Source organism: Furipterus horrens, unplaced genomic scaffold (genome assembly GCF_987537825.1).
Source record: "Furipterus horrens unplaced genomic scaffold, mFurHor1.1.pri manual_scaffold_7, whole genome shotgun sequence".
Taxonomy (NCBI): domain Eukaryota; kingdom Metazoa; phylum Chordata; class Mammalia; order Chiroptera; family Furipteridae; genus Furipterus; species Furipterus horrens.
Window position 1 is genome coordinate 94,766,546 of NW_028327177.1, and position 27,914 is coordinate 94,794,459.

Below are 27,914 nucleotides of genomic sequence, written 5' to 3' on the forward strand. Positions count from 1 at the left end.
AGTCTAATGGTAAGCCATGCACAAGTACAGAAAAACAGAAGAGAGGAGTTTTATGGACTTGGGAGGGACTGTTATAAGTGAAGAGTCCACTGGAGAAAACTGAAACTTCGATGTATAGTGACTTTTCATTGCTGAGCTATAACAGTCTCCCATTGACTGAACTGTTATTGGTAAGGAGGAATCTTTTTTTCCTCCTTTCTTCCTCTTGCTGTGATAGTAATGTAGTAACACTTTCGGTTGGAGATGCAAGGTATATCTCTTCCGGTTGGGGTCAGCTGGTCTACATGTGCATGAGAGTTTTCTAGTCTCTTGCCCATTTTAAATGAGGTTTTTGTTTATTGATTTTCATATAGTTAATAATTATACACAGTATTATTAAAATATAACCAAAGATGATGATGATGATGATGATAATGCTGCATTTAATTTGACCAATGGGGAAAATGGATTTCTAAGAAACCAAATAAAAATGAGTTCTTATCATATTTATATAGATTGATAAAAATTAGCTAAAAAGTATTAGTAAGAATTAGCTTTTTATATTTTCTCAATTGAAAGAATGTTTTTATTGGATTGAGCGATAACATTTATCGCTCATACTTCATACCATTACTTCAATTACTTATTTTTCTTATTTCTAGTTTGAGAAGGAAGTTTGATTCTTTATTTAAGCCTAGCAATGGTCATGCAAGTCTATTAAGACATAGCTATTGCTAAGCATGTAGTCCTGAGTGCTTGTTTTTTTTGCTTTGTGGGATCCCTTAAACTCTATGAACTGGTTTAAGTGGGTAAATTATTAATTATAGAACTTGTTAAATTGTAGAGGCATAGACTGATATCCTCTAAAATTGGATCACTAGCATATTTCATGGTCCATTATTGCCTATTTTATACTTTTTAAACAAAGTTTACATGACTGTATTTCTTGGCAAAGTCATCACAGATATGTGAGGAGTCTATTTTTGCAATAGTTGGTCATACAGATTGACAAAACAATTAAGTGTCACCATTGGGGTCTCTTGAACTCTTTAATGTTGCAGAATTGTATGGATGGATAAAACTGTCATTGGTAGAATTTGAGTATTACAGTCCCCATAGATGTACTGAACATTGTTTCTAGCACATGGCACTGAGGGACACTAAAAATAGTGCACATTCAAAGTATCTTCCATTCCCTCAAACTGAGCACTTAGTTGGGAATGTAAGAAATATACTAAAAATCTACTCTGGATATTTGATGGGAGGAGAGTTTACTTCTGGCTGGAGCAATGCAGGTTGCTTATGTTTAGAGGTAGTATTTTATTTTATTTTTTTAAATCTAAATGTTTAGATTGGTAAAACAGCAATGACAGATCTGGTGAAGAATGCATACTCAGATTGGTGCCAGAGCAAACCTAGAAGGATAAGTAAAAATACCATCCCACCCCCAATTTCACACAGATAAGGAAGTAGGAAGAGCTCAAGTCTATGTGAAATGACAGATTTTCCAAAAAAAGAAAAGAAGAGATTTAAATTGCAAAAACCCAGAGGCTCTGAAACTTACTTGGGAAATGGAAAAATAATTGTTAGTCATTGGGTTTACCAAGGCAGTGATAGAAATGGAAATTATAAAATGACTTTGGATCCCAACTAACAGAAAATGCTATATTTGAGTCTGGGAGAGTTGCCTTTACAAACTTTTGTTTTAATGGTTTATAGAGACTCAAAGAGTCATGATAGAACATTTCAGAAGTTTTTATGGAATGCTACATAAGCAAGGAAGTCTAAGTTTTTGGAAACCAAGCCTAATATTGCAGCTAAATATTGTTACCTCTTATTTCTGTTTGTAATAAATATCTAGAAAACTTTAAAAAGTGGCCCAGAGAACTTGTCTTTTACCAGGGGCTTTTGGAGAGGCACCCTCAGAATGACCACTGTTTACAAAGATTAGGCTTGGAGGTGCTGATTGATCTGAATATTTCTTTAACAGAGGTCAAGAATGTTTTATCATGATAGCTTGGAAGTTTACTATTTTAAAAATAAAAGTGATAAGATAAAAAATTCAACCTAATTTTGAAAAAATAGCCCCTAAAATTGTTCACATATCCATATTCTCATTTGCTTATATTTTTGAAATGTTATTTAGCTGAAAATTATTTTTATGATCCATTTGGTGATAAAATTGACTCAGTGTTTGATTTTTCTTCATTAACAGGGCATGATCTCAAATCTGTCTCCATCTCAATCTGTAATGATTTGTTCTAAATACATAATAAAGGCAGCTAATAATAATTCTTATATAAAACTCATTTTTTAGATATAGAAGCATCTTGAAATAGGTAATTTTTTTAGTGAAAATTTGACAGAAACAATGTAACAGTGTTATGGTGTGAAAAGGAATTGCTGCTTGCATTAACTATTAAGATGAATAAAGCAATGTAGGTTGCAGGGAAAAGGAAGTGTTTTTAATAGCCTTGTGAAAGGGTGTGCCCCTCCATCTTGATGCTGAGCAAATGGCTGGGACTGGTCAGGACCCTTGAAAGCTCTGTGATTACATTAAGTAGCAGTGAAGAGCTAAATTGCTTTTATAAATATGATATTATAGAAAAACTATGGTGTAACATTTTGGAAAGCTGGAAGGTGAATTGCAAAAATGTAAAAGCAGAGCCTCAAGATCTTAACTTGTGCGAAGACTGAGGGATATTAGACATGGTCAGCCTGGGTGAAAATTCTGGCATCTTGCAAGCCCTTTGGTTTGTGCACAATCTCCCTGAGCACCGAGACTCTGGGAGACCTCCTGAGCTGTGCAACGATCCCGTTTGAAACGTTAATTTCTACCCTAACTCAGAAGGCTGAGAAAGGCCCTGAACAATTGTAGCTCAGTTGGCTGGGCATTGTCCCACAAAGTGAAAGGTCAATGGTCAGGGCACATGGCTGGGTTGCAGGTTTGGTCCCTGGTCGGTGCATCTACAAGAGGCAACTGATTGATATTTCACTCTCACATTGGTGTTCCTTTCCCTTTTATGCCCTCCCTTCCTCTCTCTCTAAAAATAAATAAAATCTTTTTTTACATAAAGAAGGCTGAGGAGGATCAGACTGTGAGAGCAAAACTAACAGGCTATGAAAAACACAAATTTCCTTCAAGAGCACTATTGAGCACTTAAGAATGGAATGTTGGACTTCTGGTCAAGGTGGCAGCATAGACAGACATGGCTTCACTCTGCGCACAACCACATCAAAATTATAACTAAAATGTAGAACAACCATTACTCAAATGTCAGAAATTGAGATGAATGGAAGTCTGATAACTATGGAATTAAATTAAATAAACCACATCCATCCAGACTGGTAGGAGGGGCACAGATGCGGAACAGGCTGGTCCCCCACCCACGTGTGGTAGATAAAAATTAGGAGGGATATCTCAGGAGTAAGGAGTCTCAGCCCCACACCAGACCCCGCAGCTCAGGGTTCCAGTGCCAGGAAGATAAGTCCCCACAACTTGTGGCTGCAAAAACCAGTGAGGATTGAGTCAGTGGAAGAAACTGCTGGAACTCCAAGCAGTTCCTCTCAAAGAACCCACACACAGACTCACCTCTAATTCACTTCCTCTGAGCTCCAGCACAGGGTCGCAGCTTGAAAGGCATCAGTGGCATACAGGGAAAAACTGAAGTGTCTGGCATCAAGGTGAGCAGAGGCCGTTGTCCCTTTTCTAAACCCTCTCTCCATCGAGCCAGGAGGCTTGTGCCATATCTGAGACTCCATCAATCTGGCTAACACTGTTTGACCCACCTTGGAGATCCCCAGAGACTCTGCCCCACCCAACTTAAGGGCCCACCCAAGGCTGTTTTTGCATATGAATGGCTGGTCTTGGAGCGGGCTGCACAACTTCCAGAATCCTCTCAAACAAGCAACAGCTGGCCTCAGTGAGCTCCCAGCCCCCATACCTCTGGCTAAGTGTCCCCAGGCCCAGCAATAGCAGCCAGCCTAGATTCACAGCTTGGGTTCTCCTAGGAATCTGTAGCCCAGCACAAGATAGCAGCCATCTCAGATTGCTTTGTAGCTCAGGTAGGGTGGCCCTGGACAAAACACATGTAAGAGCTGACCTTGGCCTACACCACCTGGGAAACCCCAGGGCCAGTGCACCCAGTGGACAGCTACAGACCACACTGCCCCTGCACAGCTGATCCTCCATAGAGGGTGAAGGTTGGTGGTAAGTGGTTTCAGCCAATCCTTACAGATGACTGGCCTGGGTAAACCCCTCCCATTGATCTTCCAGCAGCAACCAAGGCTCAACTACAAGAGGAGGGCGTACTCAGCCCACATGAAGGGCACACCTCAAGTATACCGTTTGGTTGACAGCGGAGGTGGTGCCACTGGACCCTATCGGACATCTGTTACATTAGACCACACTACCAAAACACAGAGTCAAAGCAACCCTGCCAATACATAGAAACAAATACAGGGAGGCTGCCAAAACAAGGAGACAAGGAAATATGGCCCAAATGGAAGAACACATCAAAACAAGAGAAAACGAGCTAAATGAAATGGGCATAAGCAATCTATCAGATGCATCGTTCAAAAACACTGGTTATAAGCATGCTCCAAGAACTTGGTGAGGACCTCAACAGCATAAAAAAGATCCAGTCAGAAACAAAGGATACACTAATTGAAATAAAGAACAATTTACAGGGAAACAACAGTAGACTGGATGAAGCTGAGGATCAAATCAATGTTATAGAACATAAGGACCAAAAAACAGCCAATCAGAACAAGAAGAAGAAAAAAGAATCCAAAAAAATGAAGATAGTATAAGCAGCCTCTGGAACAACTCCAAGAGGTCCAACACTTGCATCATAGGGCTGCCAGAAGGAGAAGAGAAAGGGCAAGAAATTGGAAATCTATTTGAAAAAATAATAGAACTTCCCTAATTTGGTGAAGGAAATGGACATGCAAGTCCAGGAAGCACAGAGAGTCACAAACAAGATGGATGCAAGGAGAACCACACCCAGACTCATCATAATTAAAATGTCGAAGGTTAAAAATAAAGAGAGAATCTTAAAAGCAGCAAGAAAAAAGATCTTAGTTATCTACAGGGGAGTCCCCTTATGACTGTCAGCTGATTTCTCAAAAGAAACTTTGCAGGCTAGAAGAGATTGGCAAGAAATATTCAAAGTCATGAAAAGCAGGGACCTACAGCCAAGATTGCTCTACCCAGCAGAGCTAACATTTAGAATCAAAGTGCAGGTAAAGAGCTTCCCAGGCAAGAAAAAACTAAAGGAGTTCATCACCAAACTATTATTATATGAAACGTTAAAGGGACTTATTTAAGAAAAAGATCAAATGAAATGGCAATAAGTACATATCTATCAACAATTGAATCTAAAAAACACAAACAAAAAGAACAGAGACAAGATCACAGATAGAGAGGGCATTTTGATGGTTGCCAGATGGGAGCGGGGTGTGGAAGAATGGGTGAAGAGGTGAGGGGATTAAGAAGTATAAGTAGGCAGTTACAGAATAACCATGGGGATGTAAAGTACAGCATAGGAAAAGGAGTAGCCAAAGAACTTATATTCATGAACTATGGATGTGAACAATGGTGGAGGGGTTGCCTGAGGGAGTGGGGGGTGCTGGGTGGATTGGGGGCAAAGGGGGAAAAATCAGGACAACTGTAATAGCATAATCAATAAAATATAATTAAAAAAATGAATAGACTATAACATATAAATAATTGTTTTTATGGTAGGGAAAGAATGATGGCATCTCCTAATCTGTATGAGACTTTGTTCCCAGTCTAACACATTTTTAATCTACCAATCCCAGTTCTTCTATCTTAGCCACTCCCTCTGTTTTCAGAGTTTGCCAAACACACCACTCTTCTGTCTTAGATCTCCCCCTTTATTCTGAATTTGTAACACATTTTCTTATTAATCTCTGACGGATTACAATCCTCATAACCCAAACTGCATGATAATAAGCATATCATTTGCTACACATGAGGGCCATATCTTCAGTGAAAAAGAAGCTGTTTTCTTTGGCAGAGTTGTTTTCTCAGGGTGTTGGTTGTGTCACAGACATAAGTGGTGGAAGAACTTTCAGACTAGATGAAGTGTGCCTGATGTGCACATGGACTTCATATAAAGCATGTGATGTAATTCCGATTGGCTTTTCTTCTTGCCATCACGGAGACAGACCTTCTCCCAGCCTCAGCTCTCATATATGCTTGATTGCATCACTTTCCATTTTTATTGAGTTCATGGCTATAAAAGAAGCCAAAGGCATATTTTTATGGAAGAATATAATCTTTTTTTTTACCCAGAAACTATATTCCCCTTAGAAAAGGCTTTTTTTTCCTGTTATTGCCTGCATAAAATATTTATTGAAAATTTATCTCATGGCAGTGATAGTCTGAAAGCTATTTAAAGCAACTGCCTATTTAATATTTATAGACTGAAGTAGTTTTATCATTATCAATCTATTTTTATTGAATAAACTAGGTGTACATAGAACTTGCCATCTTCTTCCTATTAAATGCCCTTTTCGTGGTCAAGTTAATTTCATTCAAATTTCTCTCTTAATACCTCACTCCCACAGTAGATTTCTAGTCTAGTATTTGTAGAAGTTAGCAGAAATTAATTTTTTTACTATAAAGATCATCTTTGCTTAGAGTTGAAAGTTTATTTTTAGCATCATCTTCAGATGAATCAGTTTCATATATGGAAACAACTGTATACTGTGCTGTCAGATACAACTGAATATGATTTGGAGCCATATCCCCTGAGAAGAGCACTGATCACAACAGGTTTAATTTTAAAAATAATTTTAGGTATTCCTAATCCTGATTTCCCTTCTGTTTATACTGTTTTCTTGTTGTTGTGTGAGTGTAAGTGAGAGAGAGCGACTTCTTTCATTCTAGATAAAAATGCTCACAGACTTATAAATGATTAAGTTATAACAATAATACTGTATTTCATGGACTGCACATACCTGAGCATGCTTACATATACTAAAGTGTGTTGATAATCCATCATGATTCTCTCCCAGTGAACTTTTAAGCAAACTCAGAATCATTCTCAAGACTACCTTTTGGTCAGCCACTACCAAACCTTTAGATATGGCAAGGAAGATTACTGTTTGTCCCCTGATCAGTCTAACTTCTCTCTGAAAGCGGGATTTCCTTCCATATAAACTCTCTGAGTAAATTGTGCAACTTGAACACTTCTGAAGATGGGGGTCTCACCTCCTTTTAAGCATCTTATTCTGTTCATGCTCAGCAGTTATTATCAGTAACTTGGTTCTTGTTTATGCCAGTTTTAGTTGCTGAAAACAGAAAAAAAAATTGGATGAAATCTATTTTAGAAACATATATTTAAAAATGCACTTGTGAACTGTCAAGCGAGGAAAAATCTCAAGGGCCAAAACTAAGCCAAAGCATGGAGCTGGAGTGATAAGTAGAGAACACTGATTATATCTTCTTGTTAGCATTTGCTAGAGAGATGAACTTGAGCTTTCATTTTCACAGTCACAAGGACAGTTAAGAAAAGAGACTAAAGCCTGGACCTGCTCAAGATGAGGAGTAAAACAGGAATTCCACTACCATCACCACATAAAGCTGGGATCCCAGACGGCTTAACTTTTTAGCGTGAGGGTAAACTAAAAATAACCTCCCCACTCTACTGTCCTCCCACTCAGACAGGGGACTCCAGGGAAAATTATATATTTTAAGACTTTGAGCCAAGTTGAAGATTAAAAAAACTAGCTTTGAGATTCTATAACCACAGCTGGCTCTTGTATGGATGTGCAGTGTGGGGCAATCCAAAAATCTTCAAGTAGAGAATTGAGTTTAAAGGGGGGGTCCTTGGTTGGTAGTGCCCCAGGTATTGGCAGAGGCAAATGCTGTGGAAGGCCACATGCTAACTTAGGCCTCAAAGTATTTATGTACATAAAGTTACAAAAAAAACATGAACACACAATATGTATTTTTAAAATTACAAAACCTGCAAGAAAACAAGCCACCCTAAGTGATAGCTAGTAGAAAGAACAAACAGCAGAACCAGATGGCAAAAACTTCAGAAGCTGGACTTTCAAGACAAACACTGTGATATAAGTATGTTTAATACGTTTAAATAAATAAAAGAACATGTTGGAATATAACTAAAATGTAAGCGAGTATAAAAATTCCATAAAATACCAAACAAATTTAAAGAGTACCAAATAAATCTTCTAGAAATGGGAAAATACAAAGGCAAATTTCAAAGCTCAATGAATAAATACAAAGTGGTCATAGAGGAGAGTCACAGAAGGAGAGAGACTTAATAAACTAGAAAACAGAGCAGAAGAAATTAAATAAAAAGATGAAATACATGAAAGGTAAGGTACATAGATGATAGAATAAGAAGATCAAGCAAAAGTATAATTAGAATTCCAGAGGGAAGGATGGAGTAGAGACAGAATCACTATTCAGAAGCCATACCTGAAGAAATAAAAGCTGAGAATTTAAAAAAACTGATGACAAGTACCAATCCACAAATTCAGGAGGCCCAAAGAACCCCAAATAGAGTAATAAAAATAAACCTCTCTCTTTGTATCATATAAAGCCATAAAACCACAAAAGTGAAGAAAAAGTCTAAGAAAGCAGTTAGAACATTTATCAAAAAGAAATATATGAGTGGCTAATAAATATGTAAAAAAATGCTTAATGTTATTAGTTATTAGAGAAATGCAAGTTAAAACTACACTCAGATACCACTTTATACCCACTGTAGTGGCTGTAATTAAAAAGACAGATAACAAGTTCTGGTAAGAGTATGAATAAATTAGAATCCTTATATATTGCTGGTGGGAATTTAAAATGCTATGGTCACTTTCGCAAAAGTTCTTCTAAATACTAATTATACAGTTATCTTATGGTCTAGCAATTCTACATCTATGTATATACCCAAAAGAAAGAAAACATGTTCTCAGAGACTTGTACATGAATATTCTTAGTAGTATTATTCATAATAGCCAAAATATGAAAATAACGTAAGGGCCCATCAACTGCTGAACTGATAGACAAAATGTGTACAGTATATTCATACAGTTGACTATTATTCAGCAATAAAAAGGAATGAAGTACTGATTCATGATACAGCATGGATGAATCTTGAAACATTGCATTGTATGAAAGAAGCCTGTCACCAAGTACATATATCATGTAATTCTGTTTATATGAAATGACAGAATAGGCTGATCCATATAGATAGAAAGTAGATTATTGTTTGTCTCGAAAGACAGGTAGAAGTTGAGTTGGAGAATGGAGTGTGACTTTTAATGGTTACAAGATTTCATTTTGAGTTGATGAAAATGTTCAAAATTTTTTTGATGATGTTTGTACACTGTGAATACACTGAAAACCATCAACTGTACACCTTAGGTAAATTTTATGTCGTGTAATTATATTTCAATAAAGCTGTTAAATATGCAGCTAATGAAAAAATCTCATGACCTTTAAAAGAATGAATTTATTGTAGACTTTAAGACAAAGAGCTAAAAAATTGGCAGAACTGTAAGAACTAATGTATTCTTTCACCATTAAGTGGGTGTTTTTAACCCACCCTTAAGTAATTAACAGATGAAGCAGATAAAAAGATCAAAATATAGGAGACTGAAACTACCCAATTAAAAGTGTTTTCAAATGCCACACATATATATAGAATATTATAATCAACAATTGTTGGATACATCTTCTTTTCAAGTGCACAGTATACAAAGTACATTTATGATAACTGACCACATACTGTGTCAATAAGTAATATATACCAAATTTTAAGTGATTAGCAAATATACCATGCTCTCTATTCACAAAAAAGTAAGAAATAAAAAGCATAAAAATAAATAAGAAAAAAGCATGTATTTGGAGATTAAGAAATATACTTCTAAATTATTCAGGAATTAAAGAATAGATAATAATGGATGCCTTGACTGGTGTTGCTCAGTGGGTTGGGCATTGTTCCACAAAGTGGAGGTTCACCAGTTCGATTCCCAGTTAGGGCACATGCCTGGGTTGTGGGTTTTGCCCTGGTTGGGGTGCATATGAGAGGAAGCCAATCAATGTTCCTCTCTCATATCAATGCTTCTCTTCTTCTCTTTCTTTCTCCCTTCCCCTCTCTCTAAAAATAAATAAATAAAATCTTTTAAAAAAGAATAAATGATGATGGAGATGATAAAATACTGAGAACTGAACAATCATGTCAATACTGCATATCAAACTAGTGGACTTGAGCTAAAATTATACTAACATGGAAATTTATAGTCTTCAGGCTTATTATGTATGTAAAGAAAAAAGGACTGAAAATTAGTGAGGTAAGCATTCAACTTTAAAAGTTAGAGAAAATTGTCCTGGCTACTGTGGCTCAGTGGATTGAGCATCGGCCTACGAGCCAAGTGTCGCTGGTTCGATTCCCAGTCAGGGCACATGACTAGGTTGCACATCAGGTCCGCAGTTGGGGGCGCAAGTGAGAGGCAACCACACAGTGATGTTTCTCTCCCTCTCTTTCTCCTTTCCTCTCTCTCTAAAAAAAATAAATAAATAAACAAACAAATAAATAAGTTATTTTTTAAAAAGAGAAAATAGACTAAACCCCCCAAAAATAGTAGAAAGAAAATAATTTAAAAATAAGAGCAGAAATTAATGAAATAGAAAATAAAATGTTGAATGATCAATGCAGCCACAATTGGAATATTTAACATGATATCCTCTGCTAGGATTTATCAAGAAAAAGAAAGAACATTGGTAATGAAAGCAATCATAAATGCTATAGATAACAAAGATAAATGGGTTTATGAAAACTTCTTGTGAATAAAGGTAAAAATTTAGACAAAATGAAAAATTTTTAGGTAGAAAACTTTTCAAACTTGACTCAAATAATTAGAAACATGAATATTCCTATAGGCAACAAAGATGGATGAACTAAGTAATGGTCTTTGGAAAGAAAATACCAGCTCTAGATGATTTTGCTGCTGATTTGTACTGAACATTAATGGGAAAAATTTTCAATTTTATAAAAGTTATTTCAGAACACATTAAAAGCAGAAACACTTTTTATTTTACTTGGAAGGCTAAACTGATACTAAACCTGATGAAGACAACATAAGATAGGAAAATTACAAGCCAATCTTACCCATAAACATAGATAAAAGTTCCTGACAAAATAGTAACAATATGAATCCAATGAAATATAAAAAATATAACACATCATGACTAAGTAGAGGTTTCCATGGTAATGCAAGCAGAGATTAATATTTAAAAAATCCATTAATGTAAAGGTAAAGCTGAAAAATGTGATAAATCAGGAGATGCAGACATATGTTTGATAATATTAAACATTCCTTAATGATTAAAAAAACACCTCTTTCAAACTTGTAATAAAAGGGAACTTTCTGAAACCTAAGAATGCCTATATAAAGCTAAAACAAATATGAAAGTTAATGATGAAACATTGAGATTCTTCCCTTTAAGACCAGAAACAAGACAAAGGAGTCATCATTTCTGTCAGGCCTCTCTATCTTTAGTGGCCTGCTGTGTAGCTGGGGTAAGCTTTCTCAGAGCACAGTGGCTGGAGGATAATTTGACTGCTAAAATGGTGGCTGGCTTCCAGCAGGAGGAAGCTGAAGCTGCCATTCCTTCTACAGGCTGGGATGGGTGCTGCATTCAGCTGGTAGAAGCAAGTCACAGTCCAGCCAGGTTCAAGAGGAAGGTAAAACGACTTCACCCCTATTTGTGAAGAACAGCGTGTGTACACAAATAGGAAGAAATGGGTGGCAGTTGTCTTTGGAGAGCTTCTACCACTGCTCTAATCAGACTGGCCAAAATGTAAAATACTGGTGCCATAAGATGTTGGCAAAGATGTGGAGTGATTAGCACACTTACACTGTGCTTGTGACTATGAAAATTTATATAACTGCTTTGGAAGACATTTTTATTATCTAGTGAGGTTAAAGATGTGCATATCCTGTGGTCCAGGAATTTAACCCTTAGATTATTTTTTGCTATGTGTGCCAAGTGATATGTATAAGAATGTTCAGAATAGCACTTTTTGTGGTAGCAAAAAATCTGGAAGTGAACCTGAACCTGGAAATGAACATTAATAAATCATGGTGCAGTCTCACAATGGAATACTGTTCTTCAATAAAAATGTACAAATTGCACATACAATAACATGTTATAATCTCTAGAGCCACAGGCGGATTTAATGGTGCACCGGGCACGCACCCTGGGCTCCAACTTCTGAAGGGCCCTGCAAAACCCCAACTTTACACTTTTTTCTAATGACACCAAGTTTGGTTTCATATGTGCAATTTTTAATTTATTTAAAAATATGGTTAACATCTATTTTTATTTTCCCTGTCTCTCTCTTTTTTTTTAAGGGGCCCAATATTTTCTTCTGCACCCAGGGCCTCAACCGACCTTAATCCGCCACTGTCTAAGGCATAAGATTGAGTAGAAAAAGCATAATATTGATATATTAACAAAATACACCATGCAAACAATGTTAAAAACCTAAATAATATGCAAAGCTAAATGGTATATCATTTAAAGATGCAGAAAAGTATATATAGTAAACCCAAAAGACAAGCAAGAAAATAATAAGCATAAAAGTTAGAGTGGTAATTGTTTCAGAAGGGGTAAAGAAGGAGATATAAGGGGGTTGGAACACAAATACTCCTAATAATCATCTTTTGAAGAATTGAATGATGGATATTTCTTGTATTATTTTCCTTTATACTGTGTATATATTTTATATTCTTCTGTGTTTTCTCAGTATTTAATATAAGGCAAAAAAAAAAAACAAAAACAAAAAACAATACTTATTTTTTTGGTGGGATGAGGATTCTCTTTTGTCAAATAATGCCCTTGAATGACCATTTCCACTGTGGAGCAGTAGAGAAGGTCCAGGTTATGTCTTGGGTTAAGTACCTTTATTAGCTCCATGAGGATTGTGGTGAATGACTTTGTGGTTTCATGGATGAATAGTAGGTTCGGCCAGGAAGCCTCCATTCTTCTGTGAACCTTGGTTCTCAGTGGGGTGGAAGGCGGAAGGCAGTCTGCTGACCTTATCTTTCCTGTTTTCTGTACTCTTAGCCACCTTTAGAGAGCCTCTCCGGACCCCAAAGACTGTGTGACTCCCAGGGCCATCTTTTTAAGCAAACTTATGGCTTGCTTTGTGGGAATGATGATCATTGGCTACTGAAAATAAAAAAGAAATAATAAGTCAGTTAAAGAACACACACACAAAAGGAAGAAATATAAAATAAATCAGCAGTTTCCAAGTATAGAGTAGTATAGAGTAATAGCTGTGGATTCTAATTTCTTGCAATTTTGTTGTTTTACAGATTGATCAGCTGAAGCAAGAACTTTCAAAGAAGGAGTCAGAACTTCTTGCCTTACAAACAAAGCTTGAAACCCTTAGCAATCAAAATTCAGATTGCAAACAACACATTGAAGTGCTTAAAGAGTCACTTACTGCCAAAGAACAGAGGGCTGCCATTCTTCAAACTGAGGTAAGACACTGTCTCAGGATTCCAGGTCGCAGATATTGAGTTGATAGCAAATGTCCTACCTGAATGGCTTTCTTTAGAAGATTCCTTATCCAAACCCTTGGAGCCAGAGGTATCTTGGATATCAGAAATTTGAGGGATTTTGGAAAGGTAAGACCTGTTGCATGTATCATAGACTATATAACACTCCCAGTGGGGCTGCTGGAAGTGCTATACAAACACATGCATATTTCTGCAGAAAAAAGTTTCTCACCCTAAAGTAGCATAAATAAAGGCTATATAAATAGCCTCCAATCAGGTCATGTCAGGTTGTGCCACCAAAGGAGTTTGCTTCACACTTGGAATTTTTTTTCTCATTATTTAGAGCTTTTCGGATTTGGGAACCATGTATAAATGAGTGAATCTAGAGTGGTATTATTTTATCAAAAAATCACTTAAAAAAGTCAGAATGTCATTTACCTTCTTTTGTCATATACCTGTATTGGTCCCCTTCCCGGTTCCTTTGTTTCCAAAGGTTTCTTACTTCCTAAGGAGTATCCTCAATTTTAAACATTTATTTACCCATTGAAGAAAGTTGGTATTGTGTAATTTTCTTCAGGGAAACATTGGTTTGTTATTTCTTATTCACACTTGGATAAAAAAGCAAATATATGTTACTATCCTATTTCCTTGTTCTCTCCAATGGATTATATCTTTGGGGCTGCTAAAGAATGCAAAAAACAAGCTAGTTATTGTGTAAATAAAACACTGACAGAAAATAAATGATTACATGTGAGCAGTAACAAAGAATGTGGTGCATGTCCCTGATTTTTGTGCAGAGGCAGTGTATTATGTGGATCACGTGAGGAGAAGGCAATGTCATTGAGATGTGTGTTCCCTCTTGTGCTCTTTGAGCCATGTGTTTGAATGTATATACTATATGATTTTCCTTAGGAGTTAATGGGACCATTCAGTAGGTCTGTGCCCTCAGTGGAGGTGCAGGACATTGTTCGCAGGAGAATGGAAATAGGTTCCAAATTGGATATGTCTTGGCATACACCCAATTTAGCCCCTGTGCACTTGACATTGGCTAATAGACAGTTATTTGATTGAGTCAAACCACAATGATCATTTTAGCTTCAATGATGCATATATTCCACATTTAAGAAATATAATTTTCAGTTGTGTATAGTTTTATTCTGAATGTGGAAGCATGGATATTTCCTTTTTTAAGGCAAAAATTTAAACTATGCCATAAATTGTAAGGTGGTTTATATCTCCTCTGAAGAGGAGCAAATGAATAGTATCTGCAACTGTGCTATCTAATACTGTAGCCACTAGTCATGTTTTTATTCAAATTTAAATGATTAAATTTTAGTAAAATTTAAAATGTAGTTCCTGGGTAAAAGGGGCTAAATATATGCTGATAGAAGATCATTTGACTTTGGGTGGTGGGGACACAGCACTATATACAGATCATGTATCATAGAAATGTATGCTTTAAACCTATATGATCTTATTACTCAATGTCACCACAATAAAATTAATTAAAAAATAAAAAGTAATAAAATTCAGTAAAATTTAAAATATAGTTCCTTAGTCACACTAGTCACATTTCAAGTATTTAAAAGTCAAATGTGGCTAATGACTGCTGTGTTAGCACAACTATAGAACATTTTTACCATCTAGCACTTGACTAGAATAGGGGTTGGAAACTATGGCTTGTTGGACAAATCCTGCTCTCTGCCAGTTTTTGTAAGTAAAGTTGTTTTCTTTTTAATCCTTACCTGAGGACATTTTCTCATTGCTTTTAGAGAGAGAGTGTAACAGAACCCACCGGCTGCCCCGACTGAAGCAGAACCCACGAGCTGTTCAGTTTATAAGGGGCCCGATTGCCCGCTACCAGAAGCATAACTCTCAATACCAGAGTTGGGTGAAAAGAAAGGAAATTGTTTATTTAAAGGTTATACAGATTTAGATTAATAGTGGATTTCTGCCATTAGTCTTACTTTCTTTAAAACACCCACAAACACATAGTTCTGCCTCCCCCTCCAAACCAGGCTAGTTTTAGAACAGAAAAGTCAGAGATACCGTTTCCCTACTTCCCAGACACAGTTCAGTTTCACCAGCAGCTCCCAATCATTTGAGCCTGACTGGGGGTGACGGGTGGGGTTTGCCTGTGTCGTGGTGCTCTCCAGCTCTTAATGCAGAACCACGTGGAGTTCCCAGCCTCCTTGTAAACCACATGGAGTTCTCCCTTCCCTTTCAAAGCTGCATAGTTCTCCCTCTGCAAATGGCAGCCGCTTTATTTTTAAATCCCTGACTGTGGCCTGTGATGCAGTAGGCAGGGTGACTAACTGCGGCCACTGGTAGAATTTTACATAGGCCCCAGAAACTTTTCTTTACCATTCTATGGTAATGAAACCCCTCCCATCTCCTTGGGGACCCTACTCTGTAACAAGAAGAAGGGGGAGAAAGAAACATGGTTGTGAGAGAGAAACATTAATTCATTGCCTCTGGTATATGCCCAAGTGGGGGATCATATGCACCCTGATCAGGGATTAAACCTGCAATTTAGGTATGTGCCCTGATTGGGAATCAAAACTCAATCTTTTGGTTATGGGATGATGCTCCAACTAACTGAGCCACACCGGCCAGGGCTGTAAGTAAAGTTTTATTAGAACACAGCCATACTCATTCATCTATGTATTGTCTTTAGCTATAACCACAGGTTTTAGTAGCAACAGATTATGTGGCCCACAAAGCTGAAAATATTACCTCTCTGGCCCTTTCCAGAAAAAGTTTGCAAACTCACAGCATTGTGATTTATATGGGAAGAGAGCTGAGTAGGCATTGGAATGCCTGGGCTGACCTCCCTCTAGCAGTTGTACTCTGAACAGGGCCAGATAGTTTGCTGATCCTTGTTCTAAAGCACACGTTTTTCTTCACACTGGTTATTCACAAAGCAACTGATTGTACCCCAGTTGTCTTAAGTTGGCAATAATGCCAGCATTACTAATCAAATTAGTGCAATCGTGTTGCTGTGTATTGGGTAGGAAGAATTTGAGAACCAAGGCAAGTCCGTTGAGGTATTGCTCAAACAGGCAGTCAGGCTTCTTGATGCTTTCTCTCCAGAAGGAAGGAATGAGAAAAGTCAGTGCAGGAAGGCTTACCTTCGTTCTCTTACTACCTTGCACTAAAGAGTGCTGTGTTCCCAGCCTATTTTCCTTTTCTTATTCTTCCCTCTGTGTTTTACCTCTCTTGAATTGATGTAGTCCAAATTAGACTTATGTAAATTTCATTAAAGAGTCAGCGGTGACTCTATGTGGATAACTTCCATCCCACATTCAATAATTAAAATGACCCAGTAAAAGGACAGTGCTTTGACGTAGAAAAACATTTATTCTCCATGTGCAGGGAAATTGAGGTGATTCTCAAATCTTCCGCTTTGAAGTTGGGAGTGTGTGATTAATGATTTTATCAGTTGGAAACATCCGAGGAATTTTCTTCGTAAATGAAAATGGAGACAGTTACCCAATGATGTCCATCTGTTAGAGGAAATAAATTTTGGTTAAAATTTGATCTAATTGTTGGATCATAGACAAAGGATTTTTGGCAAACGGGTAAAATATATTAAAGTGATTTTCCCGCTTCTGAAGAGTCTCCCTACCTTAGTGGGTAAGTCTTCAGTACATAAGATATGTTATGTATCATTGTACCGCACAACAAAGACCTAAGTTTAAGTTCATATGAAAGATGTGGCACTCATCCTTGGAGGAGGTTACATGTGATAGCTCCTTCCAAGTTGACTCCTGAGTCATTCCTTAAAAGCTTTTGCCAAAACAGAAGATGGCTCTCTTCAGAATTGGAAGAAATTTGCTGGTTTCTCTGGAAAATCTGTGATATCAACTGGTTTTAACGACTCTTTTAGAATACAATATAAATGACAGATGTCGCTGGCTTAACAGTACATCTCTGCAAGGAAGACTCTGCTACCAGAGAATTTGCATTTGGGAGGTAGCAGGCTGGAGAGTGGGGCAAAGGGCGGGAGGCAAGTTGTCTGGGTTTGCAGCTGTGTGGCTTGGCTCTTGGGTTGGTTTGTTTTAACTTGAATAAATGCCCAGACACTCTTTGACACGTGTGCAATAAATCAATGGAATAATAATTACACACACAGAGGGAATACACCACATAGCTCCTAACATAACATTTTACTTTTTAAAATAGCTTCAAAGGACCCCAAGGCCAAGTTTCTTATTTTGCTACCTCCCTTGATGTTTTTTTATGTACCAACTTATTCCCATCCACCAACACATTAATTATGTGGCAGTAGAGATACTAAATTAGCTTTCTTTAGCACCTTGATTTTTCTGGATTTCAACAAATAATTACCAATATATCCAGAGTTAAGATGAGAAGAGGCCTAGATATTATTCCATCGTCTGAAGTGAGATGTTGTATGAAGAACACAGCATTAAGCAGTGGGAGGTGTGTGGACATATGTCAGCTTCCCCGTTGAATAACTGTGACATGAGAGAGATTTGAACTTCTGTGAGCCTCCATGTCTTATCTATAAAGTGTCAGTCTTTTCACATCTATGTGAAAAGTGCTTTAACTCAAGTAAAGGGTTTTAGCTATAAATTGTGTTATCATCATTGCTGTTATTATTATTATTTTTATTTTTTAAATTTTATTTTTTGGTTTTCCAATTACAGTTGTCCCTTTTTTTCCCCATTGTCCCCCCCCACCCAGCCCATCCCTTCTCCCACAATCATCTCCCTCCCCGTTGTCCACGTCCATGAGTCATTTATACACGTTCCTTGACTAGACCCTTCCCTTACTTATCCCCCTTCTCTCCCTCCCCCCTTTCCCCTGCTGTTATTATTTTTATTGTATATCAGGGATGCTCGTTTGGGGAATACTTCACCTCACTTACCATCCATTCTGTGTGTTCTACCTTTGTGGGTTGCCTTTGGTGTCTGCATTTACCGAGCTCAGGCTTTTATATTTCAGTGGAGTCACTTTTTTATGAAGATACTATGAAAGTGCCATCTCTTTTGTTCTATCCTCAAATTAAGAGATTCCTTTTTGTTTTTAGCAAGTACACTTTGCCCCAGCCCAGCATGATTTTTAAACAGCTAGCTGTGACAACTCTTTTGCATGGTTTCTGGAAGATGTGTTATATTACAGCTTTTATACTCATTGCTCTTCCAAATAGGTCGGGGAGAGTTCTACTTGTCTAAAGGTGAACACTTGAGAACGTGTTAATTAAGACAGAATGTAGGGGTTTTGTGTTCATGAAGGCAAAGGGCAGCACATGCAGATTAGGTTAGCAGCAGCTCTATAACAAGGGCCCATAACATTTTTGTTTTTGTTTTTTAAATGAAATCCATATAGAAGAGAATATCATGCAATTTATAGGCTTACTCCCTAGAAAAATTCACTTCAGCACATACACACTCATATTCATGTGCAATAACATGTATAATTTCAGGCAGTTTATAGATGCCCCGAAGCATTTCCAAGAATTTCCCATTAAAGATTCCTACCCCGTAGATTTCATACATTTTTTCATTCAACACAAAGTTTCTGAATGATTACTGTGTGCCAGATACGGTACTTGCCCTCATCCAGCCAATATTCTATTGGGTGTATGGATAAGCAATAGAGAACTGATTTATTAGCACCATAAATGCTTAGTAATTTCTGGTTATTAATAATGTCACACAAAATCTTAATTATATGCCATCTTCCTTCTGTGGGTCAAAAGTGGGTGAGTAAAAGCAGCCAGTACAGGGCTGTACCTACCATGCATTCCTGCAATCCCAATGGACTCACTTATCACTGTCACTCATCATTGTGTAAACTTGAGCAAGCTACACATCCTCTTTGACTCTCTATTTTCTCATCCTAAAAAATGGGTCAACAATACTAACTTCAAAAGTTGTAAATACAGTTAAAAATAAAGTATTTCATGTAAAACACTTAGCCACAGTTCCTGGAACTCAGTGTGGCAGCCATAAAAACACTCGGTAGACATTTGGGCAATATAATTAAGTTGAAAAGTCTAAGATCAATAGCTCCTGTGATTATGGATCCCACCTTATCCAGCACCATGCTCAATAAAATATCAAATGATACCTCACTCATTTAGACAAGGGAAGGGTCTTTCTGAAATATAGCCTACTAAAGCATTTCTAGGCAGATGAGGTAACTCCTAAAATAATCAAACCAGCAGAGCACCAATAACCCCATAAAGAGTATTCCCGTTTTCAAAGAGAGTTAAGTTGCTTGAGTGTGGACTCAAAAAAGATTGGCTTTAATCAAAACATAAAAACACTATCAGAGTAATCACCTTAGCAATATCAACCTTCCATTATTGGCTATTTCATATAGCTTGCATACTTTACTATTCAAAGGAGTTAAATGCTTACTTCTTTTTATTTTCTCTCCTGCTTTTACTCACCCACTTTTGCCACGATATGTAAGGTGGGATTTACATGGAGTGCTCCCTTACATTTAATCAGTAATTTCAATTTTTCTTTTTACCTCCTGCCTTGGTTGACTAGCAAGCAGTAAAGTCCTTTTTAATCACTTCAGTCCAGGCTTCAAAGAATAATATGTTAAATGTCCTTTCTAAGATAGACTTTTGTTTAATGCTTTTCATAATTATGCATTTAAAAGTGAGGTGCTTTTTAAAAAAGTTAGTAGCATATGACGAAACCAGTTTTTAAGGTTGTCAGATTACCCTGGTACTTTCAAGACTTGCAAGGAATGTCTTTAAAATTAATAAATTAAGGGACTTGGTGAAAAAATATACAAAACAACATCCTGGTGTCACTTGTATTTTTCTATTCTAATCCTGTTGTTGGCTTCACATTTTAAAATGTTTTTATTTGACCAGGAAAAGCATCATTTGAAATTTTTATTGATAACACTCTTAACTGCAAGAAAAAGACATAAACCTGCAAGTTGTAACTATCATGGTGGCCACAATTGGGAGGTCTGCAAAATGGTTTATTACCAGTAGAAAAAAAAAAAGTTGGGAACCACAGTCGTTACAGGGGTCACCACCTCTGCTACGTACATTTTACGTTTTTCCCTTTTCATTTTGAGGGTATGTATGGTGGCAGTGCCAAACTACACACTTTCCCCTCCCCTGATGTCTGTGGGCTTTGTTTTGATTCTCTCTTTATTAATGATGTGAAAACTTTGGGGTCACATAAAAATGAGCCAGGGTCAGACGTTGTGGGCCACAGAACACTGAGAATGTCCTTATATCTAGCTAGTGAAGGCATTGTTTAAAGGGTCCACATTTTACTTCCTGAAATTTTTAGCTGTTTTGCAGATTTCAAGTATCTGGGTAAACTTTGCCAGGCAGCCTCATACTCTTACTTTCTTAAGTAAAACATGAAAAGACTTCTGGTGTAGGAACTAAAATGTGTTACGCTGGTTGGCTGCAGTTCCATCGCAATGTTTTTTGTCTATTAAAGGATGATGCAGGTAACTACCGACATTATTTTGTTCCATCGGCCAAGAGTCTAGTACTTCTGTTGTTGTTATTGTTGTTCAGGCTTCCAGAGAATGCCCTATTTAACACCTTGTTAGTATAAAATTGCTTTTGACTTCATAAACACAGGTGTTCAGTTTGAATGTTAATGAAGTGTGAAATAGGTAGATGTCTAAAAGGAAATTCTATAAATTGTGAACATGGCTCTGTCAGCATACTAAATGGATTAGGAAAATTCATTGTCTGCCCTGTAACTGAACACCAGTGTGATGCGTGGACAAGAATTAGTCCTGAAAAGCCAATAAAGTGGAGGGAAAAAGTTGAGCCTTGGAGATGTTGATTGTAGGGGTGCCCTGCCCACCCCCACCACAAATGAATGCTGGTGCAGAAGGACTGGGAAATCAGAATGGCTATTCAGAAGACAGCCAAGAAGGAATACATATGAGCAGACAACACAGAATTTATAGAGTAAAACCACAAACACCTTATTTTCCATTGTACTAAAATAATGATGTTTTACAGCACTCGTTTTGTATGTAATTCTGCTTTCAATTTTATATTGTTACTGTAGCTCAAATCTCATTATAAGTGTTCCAACAAAAATCCCTTTTTAATCAAAAACTTTCCAATCCTTAGCCTATTGTCAACTTATTTTGAGGAACTTATTTTTCTAGTGAAACAAAAAAATTTGGCCCTTCTTTTTGTGCTCCTTGGGATGTTATTTGACTTGGGTGGCTAAATGTGTAATTAAGATAACTCAGTCATTTTAGTTTCTACATTAAACTCCATCACAATCTGCATCCATTGTTTTGGCAAGTAGAGATGGATTCAGAGCCCTTTATTTTCTTTGATGGAAAATAAGTAGGTCATTAATATTTTTATTTGGTTTTACTTCTGTTTGAAAAAATCATTGTCTCTAGTATATTAAGCTGCAACTGGAAGTGACAGTATCCAATTAACAAATCACCTGTGAGAATGTACATGTCCACTGGTTAGTGTTACTTACTGGTGAACGGTTTGCAGAAAAAAAAAAAAAGAAAGAAAAAAAAGAACATGTTTCTGTCATATCTGTGGGAAACTGAATTTCCACTTTAAAAAGGAGATGACAGAATTTAGAAGGAGGGAAATCCAACAAAACTCTCACTGACCTCTGAGCTCACATTCCTTCTTTTTCTGGGAGTATGAATTTTATGGAAAACAGAATTTATTAAGTACTTCCATTCATTTTGTTTCCTTCTGGGGGACACCATTTGGAAATAACCAGTTTACATTGTGAACTCCTGACACTGGACCCACATTTATAATGCTTGCCTCCATTCCTCTGGAAAATGGCTAACATTTGCTGTGGTTGGGTTTCTTTATGTGTATATTTACATACCAAACCAAAATCTAAAGAGTGAAGTTAAATTGCAGGGCTTCTGCAAGATCTTTTACCCAATTTCATTGAACTTTATTCTTTTCTAAATTAAATACAGATATTTATTTCATACAAACATATATTTCTGCCTCTTGCTTTATTAAAGAAAAGAGAGAATATAACTTGAGGTAAGTTGTGTAGATGAAGATCATTTTAACCCTACAAGTTTGTTTTTATTGCAAGTATTTCTATCTTGAGTGAAGTGTGTGAAATTTATTTTCTTGCATTATTTATTTTTTATTTTATTATTTTGTTAACCGTAGGTGATTTCTTAAATATTTATATAAATAATTATAATAGAATGATGTTTGGCCTCTGAAATACTACTTGTCAGTTGTTAATTTGAAACTGGACAGATAGTTAAGTTCTGTCATTAAAACTGGGCCAAATATGAAGGAAAGGAAAAAGTCCAGCTCCTTAACTGCTGAGTGTGACTCCTTAGCCTAGTGTCAGCACAGCTGGTGTCAGAAGGGTTGGCTCTCTCCATGGAGACCCACCTGTGGCTGCCACCTTGGGAGCAGTACAGGGAGAGGGAAATGCTTGACTCAGGCAACTGCTTGGGACTGCCAGAGATCCAGGTCTCAAATTTGTCAGCTCTTCAACCTCAATCTCATCCAAAGTCAAAAAGTACATTTGCATAAATATGTGCATGACTTTTGAAGATTTAATTTGGAAAAATTTAATCATATTTGCACTTGCCTCTGTGTGTGTGTGTGTGTGTGTGTGTATGTAAGATAAAGAGCTTAAGATATGGAAATTAGGTATACAGCATCATTTTCATAACCTTTGTTGGATCTCCAGTAGGTTATTTACAAAATATTATATATGCTGTTTGTTAGGCATGATTCAAGGTGCCAGGAATATAGGAGTAAACAAGAAATAAATGTTGCCAACATTATTATCTATGATATTATTGAAAGAAGTTTAAGAATTGTTTGTAGTTCTTTTTGTCCTTGAGTATTCATGAAAGATTCAATCTAGTGGACCATTGGTTGCTTGACAGAGCAATCCCATAAATACCTTGCATATATAGCAGCCTCTAGTAAGTGTATGAAAGTACCTAACTGAAAAGGACAATTTATTTTAATGCTTAGAGTTATTTTCATTTACAAATCCTTAAATTTTCAAGGATAACTTTCTTGGATAAAACCTCTGATATTATGGGATAAAAAAATGTAATCTCATTTCTCAGGGACATTGTGGCCTCCCTGGGGTTTTCATTACTGTGCTGCACTTGAGTATTTTAACACTTTATTAACCTAGTATTTATATAGAAGGAAAACTTTATCACAATATAAGATTCTTAAAGAAAATGACCTTTTGGCTCTTTCACTGGGGTATGTGACCTCTGAGAGTAATGCCTGGCACAACATAGAAACTCCAGAAATGTTTATTGGATCTAATGTTGTTCTCCTGTATCATTGGAAGTGTAGTGAGAGAATTAAATGAGATATCACATCATGGTAGCAATGGAAATATCCAGTCTTAGGCGATGCTTTAACACCAGTATTAGGAGAAAACATGGATTAACTCCTTTATAATTTAGGTATGGGGAAAACTTTTCTAACTATGAAACAACATCTGGTAGCAATATGTATAAGACTGATAAATTTGATGCCATAAACTAAAGAATTTTTGAATGGAAAAAATTATTACAGGCAGAGTAAAAACAATAAACTTGGGTGATATACTTGCAAGATATACTTCAATTAAAGAGTTCTTATCCCCAATATATAGTCTTTAATCAAAGAGCCAACAACCCTATAGAATAATGGGCCTGATATATAGGTAGTATATAGAAAAATAAATGTAAAAGTGCTTAATTTATGATGCTCAACCTAACATATGATAAGAGAAATGCATATAGAACTACATTGAAAAATAATTTTCACTCATTAGGTTGGCAAAAATCCAAATATTGGAATTGTACTCTATTTATTAGCAAGACTGTAGGGAAAACTAGGCCTTAACATTGCTGATAGGAAGGCAAAATGGTACATTCCCTTTCAGAAAGGAATTTGGCAACATCTGGCAAGTTACAGATGTTTACCTTTGACTCAGCAATTCTAGTTCTAGGAATAGATCCCAAAGATACACTGGCAAAAATATAGAATATTCAAGACTGCTTATTACAACATTATCTGTAATACTAAAATACTGGAAATGACCAAGGTATTTACCAGGAGGGGATTGATTGAATAAATCACTGTGATCCACAAAATAGATTAAGCTGTGTGAAAGATGAAGATCTTTATAGGCTGATATGGAGTGACTTCTAGGATATATTGTTAAGTGAAAAAAAAAAAAAAAAGAGAAGATGGTGAAAGTATGAAGCATGCTACCTAAGAGAGTTGAATATATATGATATATATGTATGAATATATATATTTGTTTATATATTTTAAAAAGTTGATGGATAAACTATAATATTAAAATAAGTTACTTGTTTTGCAGTAGAGTCAACAGAGAGAGAACCTAGACTTCTTTGAATATTTTGTTTTGAAGATTTGACTTTGAAACCACTTAAATATTGTACATAATTAAAAAGTAAAATTAAACCCTAAAAAGTTAAAAAGAAAATTGACCTATCTGTGTACCTGAGTGGTAGTGTAAGAACATAGAGAGGTTCTATTTCAAGTGACTTTAAACCACATTCTTTGAGTGTACATTTCCAGTGGGATATAATCCAGGACAAAAAAAAAATCTACAAAGAATCTTAAATTTTTTTTAGTATTTTTATTATTAGTTGCAGTGTGAGTAATATTATTCTAAGACATAATAGAAGAGTGTGTGTGAAGAATGTGATAAAACAATAAGTGTTTCTGTTGGTGTCAGTAAGAGCTTGGATTTTCAGAGCTTGGGAGAAAGGAAATACAGGTGCAAGATTAAAATTAAGAAAAATTACTGTAGTCCTAGAATGTTTTTCATACAGTATTCCCTCACTTATCGTGGGCATTACATTCTAGACCCCACTGCGATAGGTGAAAATCTGCGAAGTAGGAACCTTACATTTATTTTAGTATTTATATATATTTTAAGGCTTTATAAGCCCTTTCCACACACTTATAAACCATTCCCAGTCCCTTATTAACCTTTTCCACACTTTTATAAACACTACTTATGTTCTTAAACAATTCTACACTCTTAAACCTATGTAACTTTAACAACATACGTATACAGTACTGCAAAATCCCGTGATATAGCGAAAAATCCATGATAAATAATTAAATATATTTTTTAAAAATCCCGCAGACTGTACTGTATTTTAAAACCTGTATATGTAAGTAGCCTAGAACATCTTGTTATGTAAGATTGCAGGGAAGCTAAAGACTGATAAGGCATGTTAAATGGACTCAGGAGCAAAAATGTGCACTCTGGACAAAGAATTTGAGTATCAGTGACACATAAAATATGCTTAAGTCAATGAATTCAGACTTATAACTAAAATAACCCCAAACCCTCTGTTGTAGATTCTAGAGAATCAACACAGTATTTTTGAAACTGGTAAATAAGCGAAAGAAATGAGAAATCTTTTTAACTCTTTTATGTAAATTGTATCTCAGGGTAGTCAAAGAGTTGACAAAGAGATTCTTCTTGTAGAAGTATTTAAGCTAACAGATGAAGAAAGAATACTAGACTCTCACCATTTTGTAACTTCTAACGATTTAATAGATCTGGGGATTGAGCTTGAATGGCTGTCACATCAAATATTATGTGCCTCCTGACATAAGTATGCTCTATTGCCAATGAAGCAGTCTCACGAGAAAATCAAACCAGAACCTTACTAGAAATACAGAAGACAGAGAAAATTAGCAAACACTCCAAAGGATGCAGTGAACAAGCTCCCCACTATGGGAAACTCTTAAGTACAGATGACTCTGTTTTTTTGTTTGTTGGTTTGTTTTCCTTTTTAAACAACAAAAGTTTTCAAGGAAAAAGAAGTACAGAGGGAAACTGAAAATTCAAAAGCTCAAGAGACATATTAACTAATCATAATTTATGAACCTTGTTTGGATCCTGATTCAAATAAGCAAAATGTTAAAACTGTGAGCCAACTGGGAAAACTTGAAGGTTGAACTGATGATAGTAAGAAATAATTGGTACATTTTTCTAAGGTGTGATGATGGATTTTTTCCCTTTAATATAGAGTCCTTAAATTTTAAAGATACTTACTAAAATATTTACAGGTGAAATGATATAATTATGTGACTATGGAAGGGGAGTGATTGGGGGTCATCAAAGAGACAAGAGTAGCCATGAGTGAATACTTGTTGAAGAAGGGGAATGGGTACATAGAAATTTATTATATTATTTTCTCTACTTTTGTATGTGTTTGATATTTATACAAGAAAACATTAAAAATAAAATAAAAATAAATGACTCAGTGGCTTGCAGGGGCTCTTGGAATTTCTTTACCAGTGGCATGAATATGCCACAAGATGTCTCCCACCTACCTTTGGAATGCATGTCCTCATTTTTACAGATGCTGTTGCTGCTCCATTGTTCTAGTTTTCATGGTGGCCCCGAAGATGATTTCAGACCTTTTATCGAATCAGCTAAAGTACACTTTTCAGAAAAAAAGTGCTTTTTAAACTTTTTATAGTTTTTCTAAGTCTTTGTTTTTATGAGGGAGTAATTTGGATATAAATGACCTAGAAGAAAGCATTGGGAAATCTGACAGGGAAATCTGATAGGGAAGCTGAATCTTATGTTGAAGCTTTTGGAAATCTTTTTTCAATCTCGCCAGTCACTGTAAGACTTTGCAGCTGGCTCATGTCAGGGACCTGCTGATGATTCATTCCATTTAGGCAGGGCCGATCCTTGATAACTTCTCTGGAAATGGTGTGGGCTGCCAGGCAGACATTGGCCACATGATTTTTGCTTGACATCATTTCTTTTACCCACATTGGTTGGTATCAGTCATCGGAGTATCTAATTTCTTATTTTACTCTCAGCCTAGAAGTTTAGAAAACTTTATTTTGCCTGCTTCGATTCTTTTATTAATCTTACAATCTGGGTGTTTTCTGATTAATAAAACATAAGTTTATTTCATGGAGTTCTAAATATTTACCTTATACATTTTAGAAAAAGAAAGTATATAAAAGATGAAATACAGGTAGTAAAATCTTGTTAATTTTATTCTTCCTCCATGCTGATTTTTCAAAGTCACTTAAATACTATAAAAGGTGAAGCATATTCAATATGGACTCATTAGAATGTGTCAGTGTGTGCTTTGTAAATTGAGTTTATTTAAATGCCAGTCTAGAACAAGTAAGCCAGTTTTCTCTAGTTTTTCTCTAGAAAGTGTGAAAGTAAATTTCAAAGCAATACCACATGTATGAAATACAATAGAACTAAGATCATTATCATGATATCTTAATATACTATAGAGTGTATTTGCAAACATAAAAAAGAAAAGGATGCTCATTAATTTATGTGAGATTTGAGGGAGAGTTAAGATGTGGGTGACTTGAAAATACTTTTGTTCAG

The 27,914-nt window shown here is 36.2% G+C and overlaps 1 protein-coding gene across 3 annotated transcripts in view; it reads left to right on the forward strand.

Moving 5' to 3' along the window:
* ERC2 (ELKS/RAB6-interacting/CAST family member 2) overlaps nucleotides 1-27,914 on the forward strand; it is a 926,792-nt gene that overhangs the window by 299,970 nt on the left and 598,908 nt on the right. For all 3 annotated transcript variants that reach the window (XR_016512310.1, XM_090282950.1, XM_090282949.1), the window contains exon 5: nucleotides 13,354-13,521. Coding sequence is in view for 2 of the 3 variants with exons in the window: in XM_090282950.1 (XP_090139076.1) it covers nucleotides 13,354-13,521 (168 nt within the window). In the remaining variant the exon portion in view is untranslated. The remainder of the gene's footprint in view (nucleotides 1-13,353; nucleotides 13,522-27,914) is intronic.